Source organism: Chlamydotis macqueenii, chromosome 18, assembly GCF_036417535.1.
Source record: "Chlamydotis macqueenii isolate bChlMac1 chromosome 18, bChlMac1.mat, whole genome shotgun sequence".
In the NCBI taxonomy this organism is placed as follows: domain Eukaryota; kingdom Metazoa; phylum Chordata; class Aves; order Otidiformes; family Otididae; genus Chlamydotis; species Chlamydotis macqueenii.
The window spans coordinates 1,709,207-1,723,209 of NC_141573.1; the positions used below are offsets into that span (position 1 = coordinate 1,709,207).

The following is a 14,003-nucleotide window of genomic DNA, read 5'->3' on the forward strand; positions in this document are numbered from 1 at the left end:
AGCTCCCGTCTGAAGCCGCAGCAGACGCCGCGGGATTGCTTCGCTGCACTCCGTTTGCAGCGTAGGTGAGGTCTCACGGAGTGGCCCCACGTGCACGGTTGAACGGAGGATGGCCGTGGCCTGCGGAGCGACATGGACCCCTTCCCGCTCCTTATCCTGGATAAACAGACTTACACCACCACCAGACAGAAGCCAGACTGACCGCGATGTCTTGGCTTCATCCTTTATCCAAGAAAATTTATCATCTGCGTGAACAGTGAAACCAGCATGACACCAAACGCGTTCTCCCGGAGCAGCGCCGGAGCTACCGACGGCTCCCGTCATCTTGCGTGGCCGGGTCTGCGGGACGGGCGAAAAAAATGCGGTGGGAAAGCTGTGTGGCCTGCAGTGTTTTTGTTGAGCTGCCTTCAAAGCTACCAGATGCTTTCCTCACCAGGAAAACATTTGTTCTCCTGCAGCGCCTGGATAATCTATCGTCCTGCAAACGGACCCGTTTTGGTGCAGTGCTGGGGAGTTAAATCTGGGCTCTTACAGTGCTTTGCTCCTTGGTCCCTGATGGGGGGAGGCACAGGGGGAGCAGAGACCTTGTTTTCCAGCCTGGGACTGGGAGTAGAGCTTGAACATTTTCCTGGTCCCCAAAAAATGTGGCTCGGTTCCGTCAAGCAATCCAGGTGGCTGGAGGCTGCGCTCAGGGTGAATTTAAATTTGTAGGGGGCACACCCACAATGCAGTCCAGATCTCTGGACCCCAGCAAGGACCTCGCCTGCCTGCAGCACTGCGGGTCCCCCGGGCGGTGGATGGGCGGTGGGAAGGTGCTTATGTCCCACCACCGACCGGATGCGGAGGGATCCGTGCCGAGCCCCCCTGGCAGAGGCAGCTCGGCAGAGGCTCCGGCTGGGAGAGCAGCTCCTGGGTAGCTCTTGGCAGCGAACCACGTGTTGAATGGTTTACCTTGGCCTTGTGATGCCGGTCCTGCCTCCTGCCAGGCTGGGGGGGTCGGGGTGGGTCCGTTCCCCCTGTTCCTGTGCAGTGGTGCAGGGTTAAGGCTCGGCTGTGGGGCAGGGGGGCAGCAGGCAGCCGCCCTTTTTGGAGGATGCCGGCTGTCAGAGGCCTCTCTCGGCCGGCGATGCCGCTGGGGGGGGCGTGGGGATGCCGAGGAGGGAATGGCTGCTGGGACCCGGAGAGGTGCCGGGCGGGGGTGAGGGACACGGGGAGCATCGTGCCAAAGCAGCCACCTTGCAGGAGGTGGAGCACTGCAGGGAAAACGGGTGCTTTGTGCTTCCCTGAAGTTCAGAAACCAGATTTCAAGGCTCCGAAGGAGAAACCTGCCTGAAGCGGTGCAGCCCATGGTGGAGCCAACCTGGGCAGGATCCCTCAGGCTTGTAGCTTGTGTCCACGCGTCGGAGGCTCCTTCGCTGCGTCGGTGCCGGCAGGTTTGGCGGCACCGCTCCTTCCTCTTCCCTTGCCTGTTCCTTATCCAAAATGGGCTGTTGGAGAGGCCCTGGCAGCCCAGCTCCTGGGGCTGGATGGGTGCTGCAGCCATATTTATTGCCCTGGGTTGGAGGAGAAGACCTCTCCAGTCTGCAGGGAGGTCTCCAAAGCCTGGCTGGGAGCCGGGCTGCTGGCTGCGAATCCCTCGCTGGCTGCTCGCGTTTACATCACCATTTGTATAAATAGTCTCCCCTCCTCTTCTCTCTCACTTCTTCCTTCTCCCTTACTCAAGCGTCTAGACTGAGGAGGGTTTTTCGTTGATTTGTAATACTTATGAGAGACAGCTGGCCTCCCAAACAACATCTGGCTCCGTGGAAAGTCTGTGTAACGGTTGCGTTCTCCTCTTTCTGTGGTGGTCATTGCGCCTGCAGATCCAGCCTGAAGGATAGGGGATGCCCAGAGCAGCTCACATGTGGAGCTCTTTGGCTTTTCTGGGAGAGGGTTGCGTGGGGAGCTGCCCAACCCTTTCCCTGCCGGTGCTGTTGGCCAACTGGATGGTTTCTGGCCAAGCTGCAACGGCCAAGCAGCCCATGGTGGCCTTTCAAGAGGAGAAGGCTCTATGTTTCAAGAAGCCGTGAATGCACTGTAATGCTTCCCACGGGCACGGCTCGCCCCGCACCCTGTGTTAGAGGCGAGGCGCTGATGGTTTTCAACGCAGCCGTGTTGGGTGTCTGCGTCATTCTCTGGCGTTTTGTGGGAGAGCGGCTGGGGAGGCCACCCAGAGCCGGGGAGGACCATGGAGGGGTCCCGGGGCCGGCTCTCTGTGGGGTCGGGGCCGTGCGTGATGCTCTGGCCAGGGGACAGATGGCGACGCAGTCTCAGCAGGCGCTGTAGAGGACGACGGGTTGGTCGGGCGGTGAGCTGGGTCTGGTGAGGTCGAGCTGTGCCAGCTCCTGCCCTTGAACCTGGTCCCCGATGGGACGAAGCATCGGTTGCCGCTCCCTCCCCGGCCCCAAAACCCAGCAATCAACGCGTTCTCCTTACTGCAACGGTCTCTCCTGCCCAGCTTTGATCTGCAAAGTGCCCCCATTCAGTTCCTGTTCACCTTAAAATTAAAGAAAGAGGGCAAAGAAAAAAAAAAGCAGAGAAAGAAAGAGCCGCTATCCGTGTTTATCTCGCCAAGATAGTGCCAAACAAGGCTCACTTTGAACGCTGGGTTCGGTCTCGGCCGCCCCAGTGCCCTGCTCCTCTCCGTCGCAGCCTGGTTTAAAAATAAACCCTCCGCGGAGCGAAAGCCGTTTGAATGAAGACGTTGTTCCTGTACGCGGTGCGATAATGGGGCCTTTTACAGCTACAGCTGGTAGTAAATTGTTTAGTTCCAGGTTTTCGGGCGGCGGAAAGGAGCTGCTCTGGTGCTCTCACGCTCTCCCCCAGTGGCTTTTAGCAGCGATGCTTCAGGAGAGGGAAGAGGGGAAACCGTTTCAGCTTGTGATTTGAAGATTCCTACAAAGGGGAGAGGGCTGGCGTTTCCGTATGAAGCTATAAACATTAATTGGCAGGTATTATTGGGAATTTTTATAGGTGAGCCGTAATCCCAGCCCTGCTTGTAGACCACCCAGCTTCTGTGTGTGTTTCATTTCTAAAAAAAAATATTTTAATAACCTTTATAAGTTTCTATATCTCCCTCCAGCACAAGCCCTGCTCGAGATCAATGCAGCCGCATTGTTAAATCCTGCTTTATTTATGGGTGTGCCTACGTGGAGATGTAAAAACTCAAGTTTTCTGCAGCCTGATGCTGTTTAAAATAGTGTTAACGAGGTCTCACGTGAGGATCTTCTCAAGGTATTTAAAAATAGATGCTTCTGACTTGTAGGGTCTGAGCTGAAGCCTCCTGGTGAGGTTGGAGTTGGCAGGTGCTCCTCAGTGGCTGCTGGGGAGGGACGTTCTCGGGTTCTGCTCAAAACCAGAGAGGTTTCCGTCCAAGCTGTCACCTTTGGGAGCCGACTGACAAGGTGCGAGCTCTCGCCGTCCCCACAGACTCTTGTTTTTGTGGTCATTGCCGTTCTGCTTGGAACAGCTTGGTGGGATTTACAGGGCTCGGGGCAGCCCCTGATGATGCCGAGCTTTCCTCCGAACGCGCTTCTGGAAAGGGAAAGATGCCGCAAACAGCAGCGGCGAGGGTCCTGCCGCTCCGCGTGCTGCTTCTTAATGCTGCCTCCCTGTCGTTATCTTATGAACGGGGAAACTGAGGCAGGGGTGGGGGCATGCCGCAGGGGCTGAGCCTCTCCCAGTGCTCGCCCACCCGTCGGCGGCCAGAGCATCCTCCGGCCTCGTGCTGCGTCCCCCCCTCACCGCCCGGCCGGGCAGAGCTGGGGACCACCTGCCGACTGCAGGGAGCCGATTTGTGTGCGGGTGAAGTCACTGGTATCAGATTTGGGAATATTTGGGCCTTGTGCTGGTCTCTTTCCTTGGAGATGAGTTTAACCCCAGTAGATACAATGGGGAGGTGATGCTGGGAATGGGAGGTGATATTTTTTATCTGTTTACACGTATCTGTGAACTCTTTAGCTGGGTAGACCATCACCGTGCAAATGGAGATGTGTCTGTGCGACGGATTCTGCTTTTCGTTCCGCGCCGCGAGAGCCAGAGGCAGGAGGAGGGCCAGCGCTGCCGGCCTGCGGCTCCTGAGGAGGTGGTTTTGCAGGGAGCGAGCCCAGGGCTCAGCCACGTCTGCGGCTGGTTTTACGGATACTAACCTTGGAGAGCCGGAGCCGGGCGAGGCTTGGCCGACGCTGGCCGGATCCTGCGCTCGCAGGTCGCGTTCCCGCTCTTATCTGGCAGCCGGAGAAAGCGCCGAGGCTCCTCGAGCCTTTCCTGGTGCGCAGGGGAGGTCAAACCACGGCGAAGGAGAGGAGAGCAGGAACACGCAGGGCTCGTGAAACGTGGCTTTGTGCTTCCGCGGTCGGGGGAGATGTGAACTTTTCCCCTGTGCGTGAGCCTGACTCATAAATCAAACAGTTACAGAAATAACTGCACAGATAAGAATAAAGATTTTTAAAAGCCCGCAGGAATAAATAGCCGCTAGACAATGGGACCCCTCTGAGCGATCCGGCCGTGGATACGCGCCTGCCGTCACAGAACAACGACCGCTGGCAAAGCCGCGGTTCCTGTCGCTCATCGCTCGCCCCGGCCCGCGTTGAGGTTTTGAACTTGCTCCTGCCGGCAGCCGCTCGCGTTGGGCCACGGCTGGAGGGGTGTCCGGACTCGTGTCCTTTCGGCTGAGCCTCCCCTGACTTCGCTGGGACGGGGAGGAGATGCCGCAGCCCCGCGGGGCATCCGAACCCGGCCTGGCAGCACCGGGTGCCCGGAGCGATGACCCTCGCTTGCGCCGTGCGTCTCCTGGGATGTTCTCGCACCCTTGGCCGGCTGCGTTCGAGGGCTCGCCCACCTCTGTGTGACGACCTGAGCGTTGTGTTTGCTGTCGGTTGAAGTGGGATTTGGGAGGGGAGGTAGGAAAGAGCCTGAGCGTTCGTGCCAGCCCAGCAAAGACGTGTGTGCCGTGGGCAGGACGCAGCGCACACAGACAGAGGGAAAGAAAAAAAAAATCCTACATATTTTACCTGAGTGATGTGATCTGAAGATGGAACCAGCTCAGGCACGGGAATATGTTTGGACCCATCCCCATTCCCATCATTTTGGCACACGGGATGCGGCCGGCCGCGTGGCGCGGGGGCTTCCCCGTCCTGCCCACCCCAGCCCTGCCTGAGCCGAGGTTTGCCGGAGCGGGGAGGCGGGTGGCAGCCCCGTCCTGGGCTGGCCTGGCACCGCTGGGGATTTGTGTTGGAAAAGCTGGAGAATTTCTTGCTTTTCAGCTCAAGTTCATGTCCTGGCTGCCGCAGTCAGAGGGGAGAGCAGGTTTTATGACCTTGAACTTAGCTTACGTGCCTTTGGGATAAATTAAGGGTAAAATTTCCTAAAATTGTAAATGTTTACTGCGTGCGGATTCCGAGCGGTGTATATTTAAGGCTGGCGCAGGGCCAGGCACCAGATGTGACACAGCGCAGGCGGCACGCTGCTCAGCAGCCGGGCGGTGGAACGGGAAGAGGGAGGGAAGGGGTAGGAAGAGGCACGGAAGCGCCAAGACGTTGTTTCCGTCGGGATGTGCGTGCTACGCGTGGTGTTAGCAGAGACCCGACGCGAGCTTCTCTCTGCCTGGGAGCGGGCTGGTGCTCTTCCCCCCGAATTCTTTCCCACTGCTCCTCCTCTCCCGTTCCCTTCCCTTCAGATGTGCTGGCTGTCTTCGGTGCCGTTCGGAAAGCGCCTTGCTCGCAGCACGGTTTGGGTGGAGGCTCTGCTCGTTGACTTCCAAATGAAAACTGGGCACCTGGTGGTTGTTTTTTTTTTTGTTTTTTTTTTTTATTTTTATTTCATTCAGATATCATTTCCAATCCATCTGTACGTCTGCATAACTTGAAAATTGGCCTGTGGCTACCCGCCTGGTGGTTTTGGTGGGGAGGAGAGCTGGGGGCTCTCGGGCTCAGGGCACGGTGTGATGGGCGGCGAGCTCTGCATCCCCTGCCGGCATGGGTTCCCATGTTATTCCATGCATTTCTGTGTCCCTGCGGGTGATGGGGCTGCTGGCTGCACGCAAGAGGAGGAGGCACAGTAGGTTTGTATCCACTTTTTTTTTTTTTTTCCCCAAGTGGTTTTGAGTGTTGGAGATGAAAGATAAGGCATTGTCAAAGGGCAGATCTGTGGGAGTAACATCCTTCTGCCTGCTTTTGCAGATTTGGCCTTTGAAACGCGCTGGGGTCACCGGGAGCCCTGTTGCACCCGTGGATGGGTCAGGCTGTTTCCTGGGGACTGGAGCCCGGCCTGGCTGGGCATTGGGGCTGGCGGAGGTGCGGGGGACCGCTGGCACCCCTCTCCCCCACCCGCCCCCGCAGCTCCCCGGCCGCCTCCTCGCATGAGAGCGTCCCGCGGGGCCGGGGCAGAGCGTGCCACGGCTGCGTCGGAACAGGTAGGGCGGGTACGGGGAAACGCTCCGGGCCCCGCGCCGGCCGCGGAGCTCCTTCCCACCTGCGAGCCCGGATCAAACACCTCGACGGGCGGCCCGAGTGGGAGCCATGATGTAATCTTGGGAACCCAAAACAATCGGCCCTTTCATGGCAAGGCGATAACAATCAAAACAGTATGTAAGGGCCTGCCATGCAAGAATACACATGCACATTATACACTGGAGGGAACTGAAAGCCGCAGTGAAAAGGGGCTTGTTAAGAATATGTAGCCTGCTTTCATAATCAGTTTGTAAAAGAATAGGCCCTTGAAAACAAGGGTTTAGGCTTATAGAAGGCTTTCTGTGCCTTGACCTTGCAAATATGCAGAGATGCCAACTTTTTTTTGAAAGTGAACTTGGAGTCTCCCAGCGTGGTGCCATAGCAGTTGGCAGGCGAGCTGGGGGTAGGAGGTCCAGCCCCGGTACGTTCCCGGGGGACGCGGAGTCTTTCCCTCTCACCATGAGGACCTGATCCTCAGTGGAGCTCCATCAGGATGCAACAGTTTTACCGTTTCTTCCTTAAAACTGCAGCACCAGGCTCTGCTACAGAAGAGGACCGGCCAACGCAAGGGCAGACCCATCCTGGCATCGCTGGCTCTCTGCAGAGCTGGCGTGTAGGTGACACACATCCTAGTGGGGTTTCTGTTCCCAGATTGAGAACGTTGTGGAGGACGTCACTGCCATCACCCGCCTGGTTCAGATGGGGAAGTTGAGGCAGAGAGCTGGGAAAGGTAACATGTCCAACACGTTGGCTTCTTGGTCCTCAGTGCTTCCAAGGACACCTGAGTCCGCTGTGCGCAAATGGAGAGGACACCCAAGTGACATTCCCGTGTTGGCCAAGGCGCCGGTTGCAGAGTCTGGTGTGGTTTCCTCTGGGCCGCTCTTTCTTGAGACCAATGTACGTTTGCAGGTTGGGGCTGAACCGCTGGTTCTCCTCCTTGTCTGCAAAACGACTTCTAGCAGGACACGGGTGACCCGTCAGACCAGACGGGCTCTGCTTCTCACAGCTCTGTATCAGTTATTCCCCATGTCCCTCGCTTTAGGGACCCTAACGCCCTTCTGATGGTGGCTGCGTGGGCTCCCGGAGGTTCGGCTCCCCTGGGCCAGGCCCCTCCGGTCTGTCTCTGTGCATCTGTTTTACAATGTGTTTCTTTGCAGCGGGGGAAGCCTTCCAAGAATCCCCACCTATTTCCGTAATAAGGAGGCCTTTGTTTTCCCCATACACAATGCAGCTTTGATTCGGGTGCTTTCTCACCAGCCGCGTTGTCGTGAACTCGACACGGGAGCTACGGAGAAGGTGTGAGGTGCGCGCGGCTGGGCGGCGAAGGGGAGAGGAATGTCCCGCGGGACGGTTCGGTCTCACGTTTGGGGCGGCAGAGGTAAATCTGCTTTGCCTCAGCACCCGGCCGTCTCCCGAGACACTGCGCTGGGCAAACAGGGGTGGCCCCCGAGCGGCGAGCGGAGGTACCCTTGGTGCAGTGAACCGAGGGAAAGCAAATAGGAAGGCTTATGTGTTCCTGGCTTCCATGTTGTCACGGAGTTATCCTCATCCTGATGGGATTAGTGTCCCTGGGAAAGGCTCAGAAGGCCCCAAAGTTTAAGAAACGTCCAGGCAGAGCTGCGGTGGGAGGAAGCGTTGAAGGAACGAGTGGTCCCAGGGGTGAGGGAACGTGGTCTGGATGAGCAGAAGACCTTTGTGGGGACGTGGAGGGGCTGGAGGCCAGGAGATGACCAGGGGCACAGGTTGCTGCCTCCCTGCTGAGCCTGGCAGGTCCCTGTTGGTGTTGGAGCACACCTTGACCCCTTGCACATCATGGCACGTCGCTCACCAGACCCACGCAGCATTGGTGCTGCCGTGGAGGTGGCCCAAGCTGTAGGAGTGGGGCCGGTTCTCGTTTCGGGGAGCCTCGACGAGCTTTGCTTGGGGGGTGCATGGAGAGAGGGGAGGAGAGCAGGGGCAAACCCACCCCTCTGGGCTTCTCCAGGATTTTTCCCTGGTTAAATTCCCCTTCCTCCTGCCCCTTGGGGTTTCTCTGCCCCGGGGCTGCTGCAGGGCGAGGGGTCAGCACGAGGTCCCTGATCCCGGCGGGGCGGGGGGTTGGCAGGGGGCTGGCTGCCCTTCCCGTACAGACCCCCGCATTCACACCTCCCTCTCCCACCCCATTAATTTGTTGTGGTCGGGGCCAGTAATAGCTGCTTTGTGCGAAGGCGAGGGAAGGCGAGGAGAAAAAAAAAAACCCCAGCGCACAGACAGCGGCTCCAGTGTTTTCGAAAAGGGATGTTTTTCCCCCTCCGTCCTCTCTCTCTTTCCCTTGAATAATGTTTTTGATTGTAAGAGCCTGTCCTGGTCAGGGAAACCCGCAGCCTCTCCCCCTTCCCCTCCCCTCTTCTGTAAACCCTGGTAGAACTTTAAACAACCCGGAGAGATTTTTCTCACCAGTCTTATTTTACTAATAGGAAACAAGCGTTTAAGGCAGCGAAGGGGGACCTGACCTCGCGGAGAGGCGCTGGCGTCCGGCTCGGAGCCGCGCGCCGGGGCAGGTCGCAGCCCGGCACCTCGCTGCCGGAGCTCTGAGCCCCTCGGGACGGTCGCGCTTTCGGTGATCCCCCAGCTCCACCGGCGCACGCTGGTGAAACCGCGACAGGAGAAACGCTCCAACCGCGGAGCGGGTTATGGTTTGCTGTCGTGGAGCCCGTGCCATAAAAACCAGCCCTGTTTGTTTTGGTGCTTGCAATGTTTTTGTTCTTGAGTGAAGGAGGAAAAACCCCCATATCCCAATTTCCTGGTTTTCACCAAAAATTCCAAAACTCCCATTGAGGTAGAAGGAGGGAAAGGACCGTTCCCAAGGCTGGAGCAGATCCCGGCTGAGGATGGGTGACGGTGTGGGTGGGGGGTGCGGGGGAGCCGCGTTTGCTGCCACTGCGGACGCGGGGCTTTACTTGGAGCGGTTCGAGTTCTCCATCTCTGCCTGCCTCACCCCCTTTATCCCACACTTTCTCTCTTGTTCCTGGAGAAATGGTTCTCGCAGCCACCTGCCTCCTCCTGTGCTGCTTTGCTGATGGACAGGGCAGCTCTCAGGTGGTTTTTGGCTCTGGAAGTCCAAGTGCTGCCTTTCCGAGGATGCGAGAGGGGGAAAAAGAGAGAAAGCAAGCAAAATCCTGGGGCTAAAATACACTTCTTCTCTGAGGAGCCCCACGGCTGCCAGGCTGGCGCAGGGTGGTTGTGGTTAAGGACGGCGCCGGAGCTGGGGCGGGTTACGGGACAGGGACCGGCCGCCCTGGGGGCTGCATTGGGGCCCTTCTGGCAAAGCCTCCCAGGACCTCAGCCCTCCAAGGGACCCGTGAGCCCAGGGTCCAGGGATGCTGCGGCTCCCGGGAAGCCTCGAGTTGGAAGCACCTCGTGGGGCCTCCCTGGACGGATCCCTCCTCCATCTGGTCCCTCGTGGGGGCCGGGGCTGGTGCTGGAGCTGGTGAGATGCTGTGGAGCTCTTTGGAGGAGAAGTTCGCTGTGTTCATGTTGACTATGGGCTATGACTAGCCCCAGGGCTAGCGCTTCCATTCAAAAGGCTTATCTTTAATAATGACTTTTTATTTTCCCCAGCTCCCAGCAGCCTACCCCAGGCTATGCTTTCCACCTTACATATATGTATTTGTGCTTTTTTGTGTTGATAGGAACTTAGCAATCGGGATTGGGATTCAAAATTTCCCCGAGGGCCTGGCCGTCAGCCTGCCTTTGCGCGGCGCTGGGTTTTCAACGTGGAAAGCGTTCTGGTAAGCCGAGCTCCTCTCCACCCGGAGAAACGAGACCTCCACCAGCAGCTCCTGGGGAGCGGGTGCCTACGGATTTCCTCCCCGTATCCCTTTGCGTTGCTCCGTCACTGGGCTGCCCTTGGGATGGGCTTGCTCCGGCCAAGAGCCCCTTCCTGCAATCTCCGTGGAGTGGACGCTCCCGACCTGCCGCGTTCCCTCCTGGCCTCACGGAAAGGTGCTGGGAGCGCTGCTGGTTTCCAGCTTTGAGGAAGGGCGGTGAGTGCTGCCCCGCTCCCTCTGCAGTGCCCGAGCTCAGCTCTGAGCCCCCAGCTCCTGTGGGACCCAGCGATGATCCCAGCGGGTGGTGAGCTCCCAGGTCCTGCACTAAACAATTGAAAAAAAAAATTTTTTTTAAAAATTTTATTTCATTTTTTTTTCTCTCACTTCACTGCAGGCTGGATTTCAAACCTACTTTTTATTTTTTTCTTTTCCCTTTTCCCTGAGGGGAAAAAGCCAAGGGCATGAACTCTGCGAGCGCAGGGCTGTGTTCCTGCCCGCGCACGTGTGCTCGGCCGGGTGATGGATGGGAGGGCAGGGGGGCGGCTTGGAAACTGCTCCCGCCAAAGCTTTGTTTTCTTTTCCTCCCACCCACCTCCAATTCAGTAAGCGCAGCCGGTGCTGGGACTTGCACTGGGATTACTGCTGCCGGGAAGGGAGTTCCCGTGGTCCGGAGACTTTTCTGCATTAAACAGTCCTGGAGGGAAAGAACACGAGAGGGGAAAGCGCAGCTTCAGCCCGGTTGAGGCTGTGGCCAGATGTCCTCTTTGGGAGTGAGCTGTGCTGGTTGGAAATGTTTCCTCCCTGACCCATCCCTGCAAGCTGGATCCCCGAATCCCACAGAGCTGTTGGGGGAAGGAATCGGATCGCACCTTGATTCCCTTCCTAGAAAAATCAGCTAGGTCAGGTCAGATCACCTTCACTGCCTGCTTGGCGTGGCCGGGTGGCTGACCTCCTCCCTGGTGCGGTGGCCTGCGGGAAGACGGTGGGGACAGGGAGCTGTGGAGCCCCGGCAGCCCTGCGGGGGAGGGTCCCCGGTGGCCTTTAGTCTCCTTTTTCTTCAGGTACGGGCAGCTGAGCGGCATGGTGGAGCCCTTAGCTGGCATCTTCGGTGCCTTCGCCGTGGTGGTGGCAGAGCCTCTCCTCCCCTACGCCTTGGGCTTTGCGGCCGGAGCGATGGTCTACGTGGTGATGGACGACATCATCCCTGAGGCACAGACCAGGTGAGACCCCCTCGGTGACCCCCTCTAAAGGCAGAGGGACATGGGGGGATCCCTTCCCTTGCCTGGATGAGGTACAAAGCAGCGCTTCCCTCATGCGAGCAGTCGATCCTGGCTCCCAGGAGCTCACGCCCTCCCATTTTCCTTTTTCTCCCTGCAGTGGCAACGGGAAGTTGGCGTCCTGGACCTCGATATTAGGGTTTGTGGTGATGATGTCCTTGGACGTTGGGCTCGGGTAGGGCAGCGCCCTGCTCCCCAGGAGAAGACTTCAGAGCCATTTGTCCGGCGGCGTTTGGAACTGGACACGCGTTATCCGCTAGACTTTTTTTGTACATATATGTTTTTTTGGATCTGGTTTGGTGTTGATTTCCTATAATTTTATATCTCTTCCTCCCCTCCAACGTCACGTCGGTGGTTTTCAAAGCACAAATACGGGTGGTTCCTCGCAGGTCCTGCTTTCCTTTCACCACCAGATTTTCTTTCCATCTTGGAGGGCCGTTGGACGACGTGTTGGCCGGGCTGCAGGTCACCCTGTCCTTTCCGTTCCGCGCTGGGCTGGTTTCTCTGAGTCGGGTCGCTCTGGGTTTTGATTGTCTTTGTTCTGTAGAAGATTAGAAATTGACTGTTGGCTGTTGAAGCCGGTCTGTGGTTAAGTACCAAAGCATTTGAATGGAGTGAACTCCTTAGATCTCAGTTTCCGCACTTTTTTGGAAGGCAGGTGGAAGGCATTAGGGCTAAGGTAACCCGTACAGCGCTCTGCGGGATCGCAGGTCTCCCGTGTCCTGCTGGGCCTTGGGAATGCTTTAGGGTGTCAGTTTTGATGGGTGCAAATAGTTCAGGCAAATAAAAATGAAATTTCTTGAGATCTCTGTAAAAGGGAAACGTAATTTTTCCTAAATTTATTTCCAAAGTGGAGCTTTGCTCCAATACATTGTGTCCAATACCTTGAGGTTTTCTCTGGAAAAAAAAACCAAGACAGAAGAATATTTGTGTTTTCTAGCATGTACTCTGTGAAAAGGCGAGGCGTGCTCATTTGCGTCGTCACCGACGTGCTGCCTGACGTCTGTACAGCTGGCTACGTGGGGCCGTGACCGTGTCTGGCCTTCCCGAGCCACTGGTTCATGGCTGCTGGTTCCAGTGGTTCCTGACTCCCCGAAGAGCCAGCGCAGGCTTTTCCCAGCCGTGCCCTGGTCGCGCTTCACTCTGCAGCAGATCCCCGAGCCGAGTCAGGGCCGAGCGCGCCGGGAGCCCTTGTCTTCCTGGATGAAATAATCCGTCGGGGCGAATTAATTATCCCCCCTGAAGAGCAGGAAATATGTGCTGTGCGTACCTGGCTCTTCACCCTCCGCTTTTCCAGCGTCTCCTCCCGAGCAGGCAGGATTAGTCCCTTCCCAGCTGAGGAGCGAGCCCTGCCCGTCCCCGCTGCACGCTCGAGCGGAACGCTGCAGCCGGAAGGATGCTGCAAACCACACTTCCCTCTTCACTGAGGGTGCTTCTGTCTTCAGGACAAAGGGGTTCCTTAGACCCTTCCGCAGGAATAACTGGATCGCCTGGCTGCCGCCTGCGTCGCAGTCCCTCCGCGGCCACGGGGCTCTCGGGGCGCGGGGGCTCAGGGACCACCGTCCGGTCCTGCTGGAGAAGCTGCAGGAGGGGCAGCCAAAGGGAACAGGCTTGAATAAACTAAGCTAGAGCCATGCGGCTTTGGTTCGTTTTTTTTTTTTTTTCTTTTTGGGTTGGATTTCATTTGTATTCATTTGTGTGTCGCTCTGGATGATACAGAACTACTGTTTGCCAATGGATTTGACCTTTTAACTGTGATCGCGGTTTCAATAAATGGGAAATTCAGAGTTTGCACTGATTTATTTTAGTGCCATAAATCCATATATTTGCTTCTCCTCCCTACATTCTGCAAAGTTTCTCTTCTCCAGCTTAACCGTTCCTGGCTTGTCACAAGAGCCCTTTGCCCCTGCGGCCCGTGTCCCCTTCCCAGTGCCACCAGTGGAACGGCTTGAGCGATCTCCCACCACTCTTTTTTTGTTTGATTTCTGGTGTGTGGTGTGAGCTGGTACAAAAAAAAAACCCCCGTGTTATACATTTAAAGGCAGCCTTGTAACCAGTTTGCCGTGAGATAATATCACACAGAGCATTTAATCCCGCTCGGATGTCGCCAGCCGCCATCGTGATGTGCTCGCGGGGAGCGAGTGGGGAGGGCGATGCAGAAAGCACACGCGAAAATCCTCCTCTTCTGTTCGTACCCTGGAGGTGAGTGAAATCACCTGTCTGTTCCTTAGTGTGATGGAAAAGCTGGCCGGGGGCCAGGCCTGAAATTATCCGTGGAAATGACAGCCATCAGCGCAAAGGTGGAGTTTGGAGTGAAGGCCCCTGCGCAAGTGTGATGTTAAATCGAAGCATCAGTGCTGGCAATTTCTCCCTCTGCATACTACTTTTCCAGTAAAGCCTCACATTATACAAACTCTTTAGATTCCTAG

General features: G+C 57.1%; 1 protein-coding gene across 2 annotated transcripts in view; it reads left to right on the plus strand.

Moving 5' to 3' along the window:
* Window positions 1–12,377, plus strand: part of SLC39A11 (solute carrier family 39 member 11) — a 95,212-nt gene extending 82,835 nt beyond the window's left edge. For both annotated transcript variants that reach the window (XM_086762278.1, XM_086762279.1), the window contains exons 8-10: window positions 10,160–10,258; window positions 11,359–11,517; window positions 11,675–12,377. In XM_086762278.1, coding sequence (XP_086618404.1) covers window positions 10,160–10,258; window positions 11,359–11,517; window positions 11,675–11,753 — 337 coding nt within the window. In that variant the 3' untranslated portion in view covers window positions 11,754–12,377. The remainder of the gene's footprint in view (window positions 1–10,159; window positions 10,259–11,358; window positions 11,518–11,674) is intronic.
* Window positions 12,378–14,003: the final 1,626 nt, after the last annotated feature.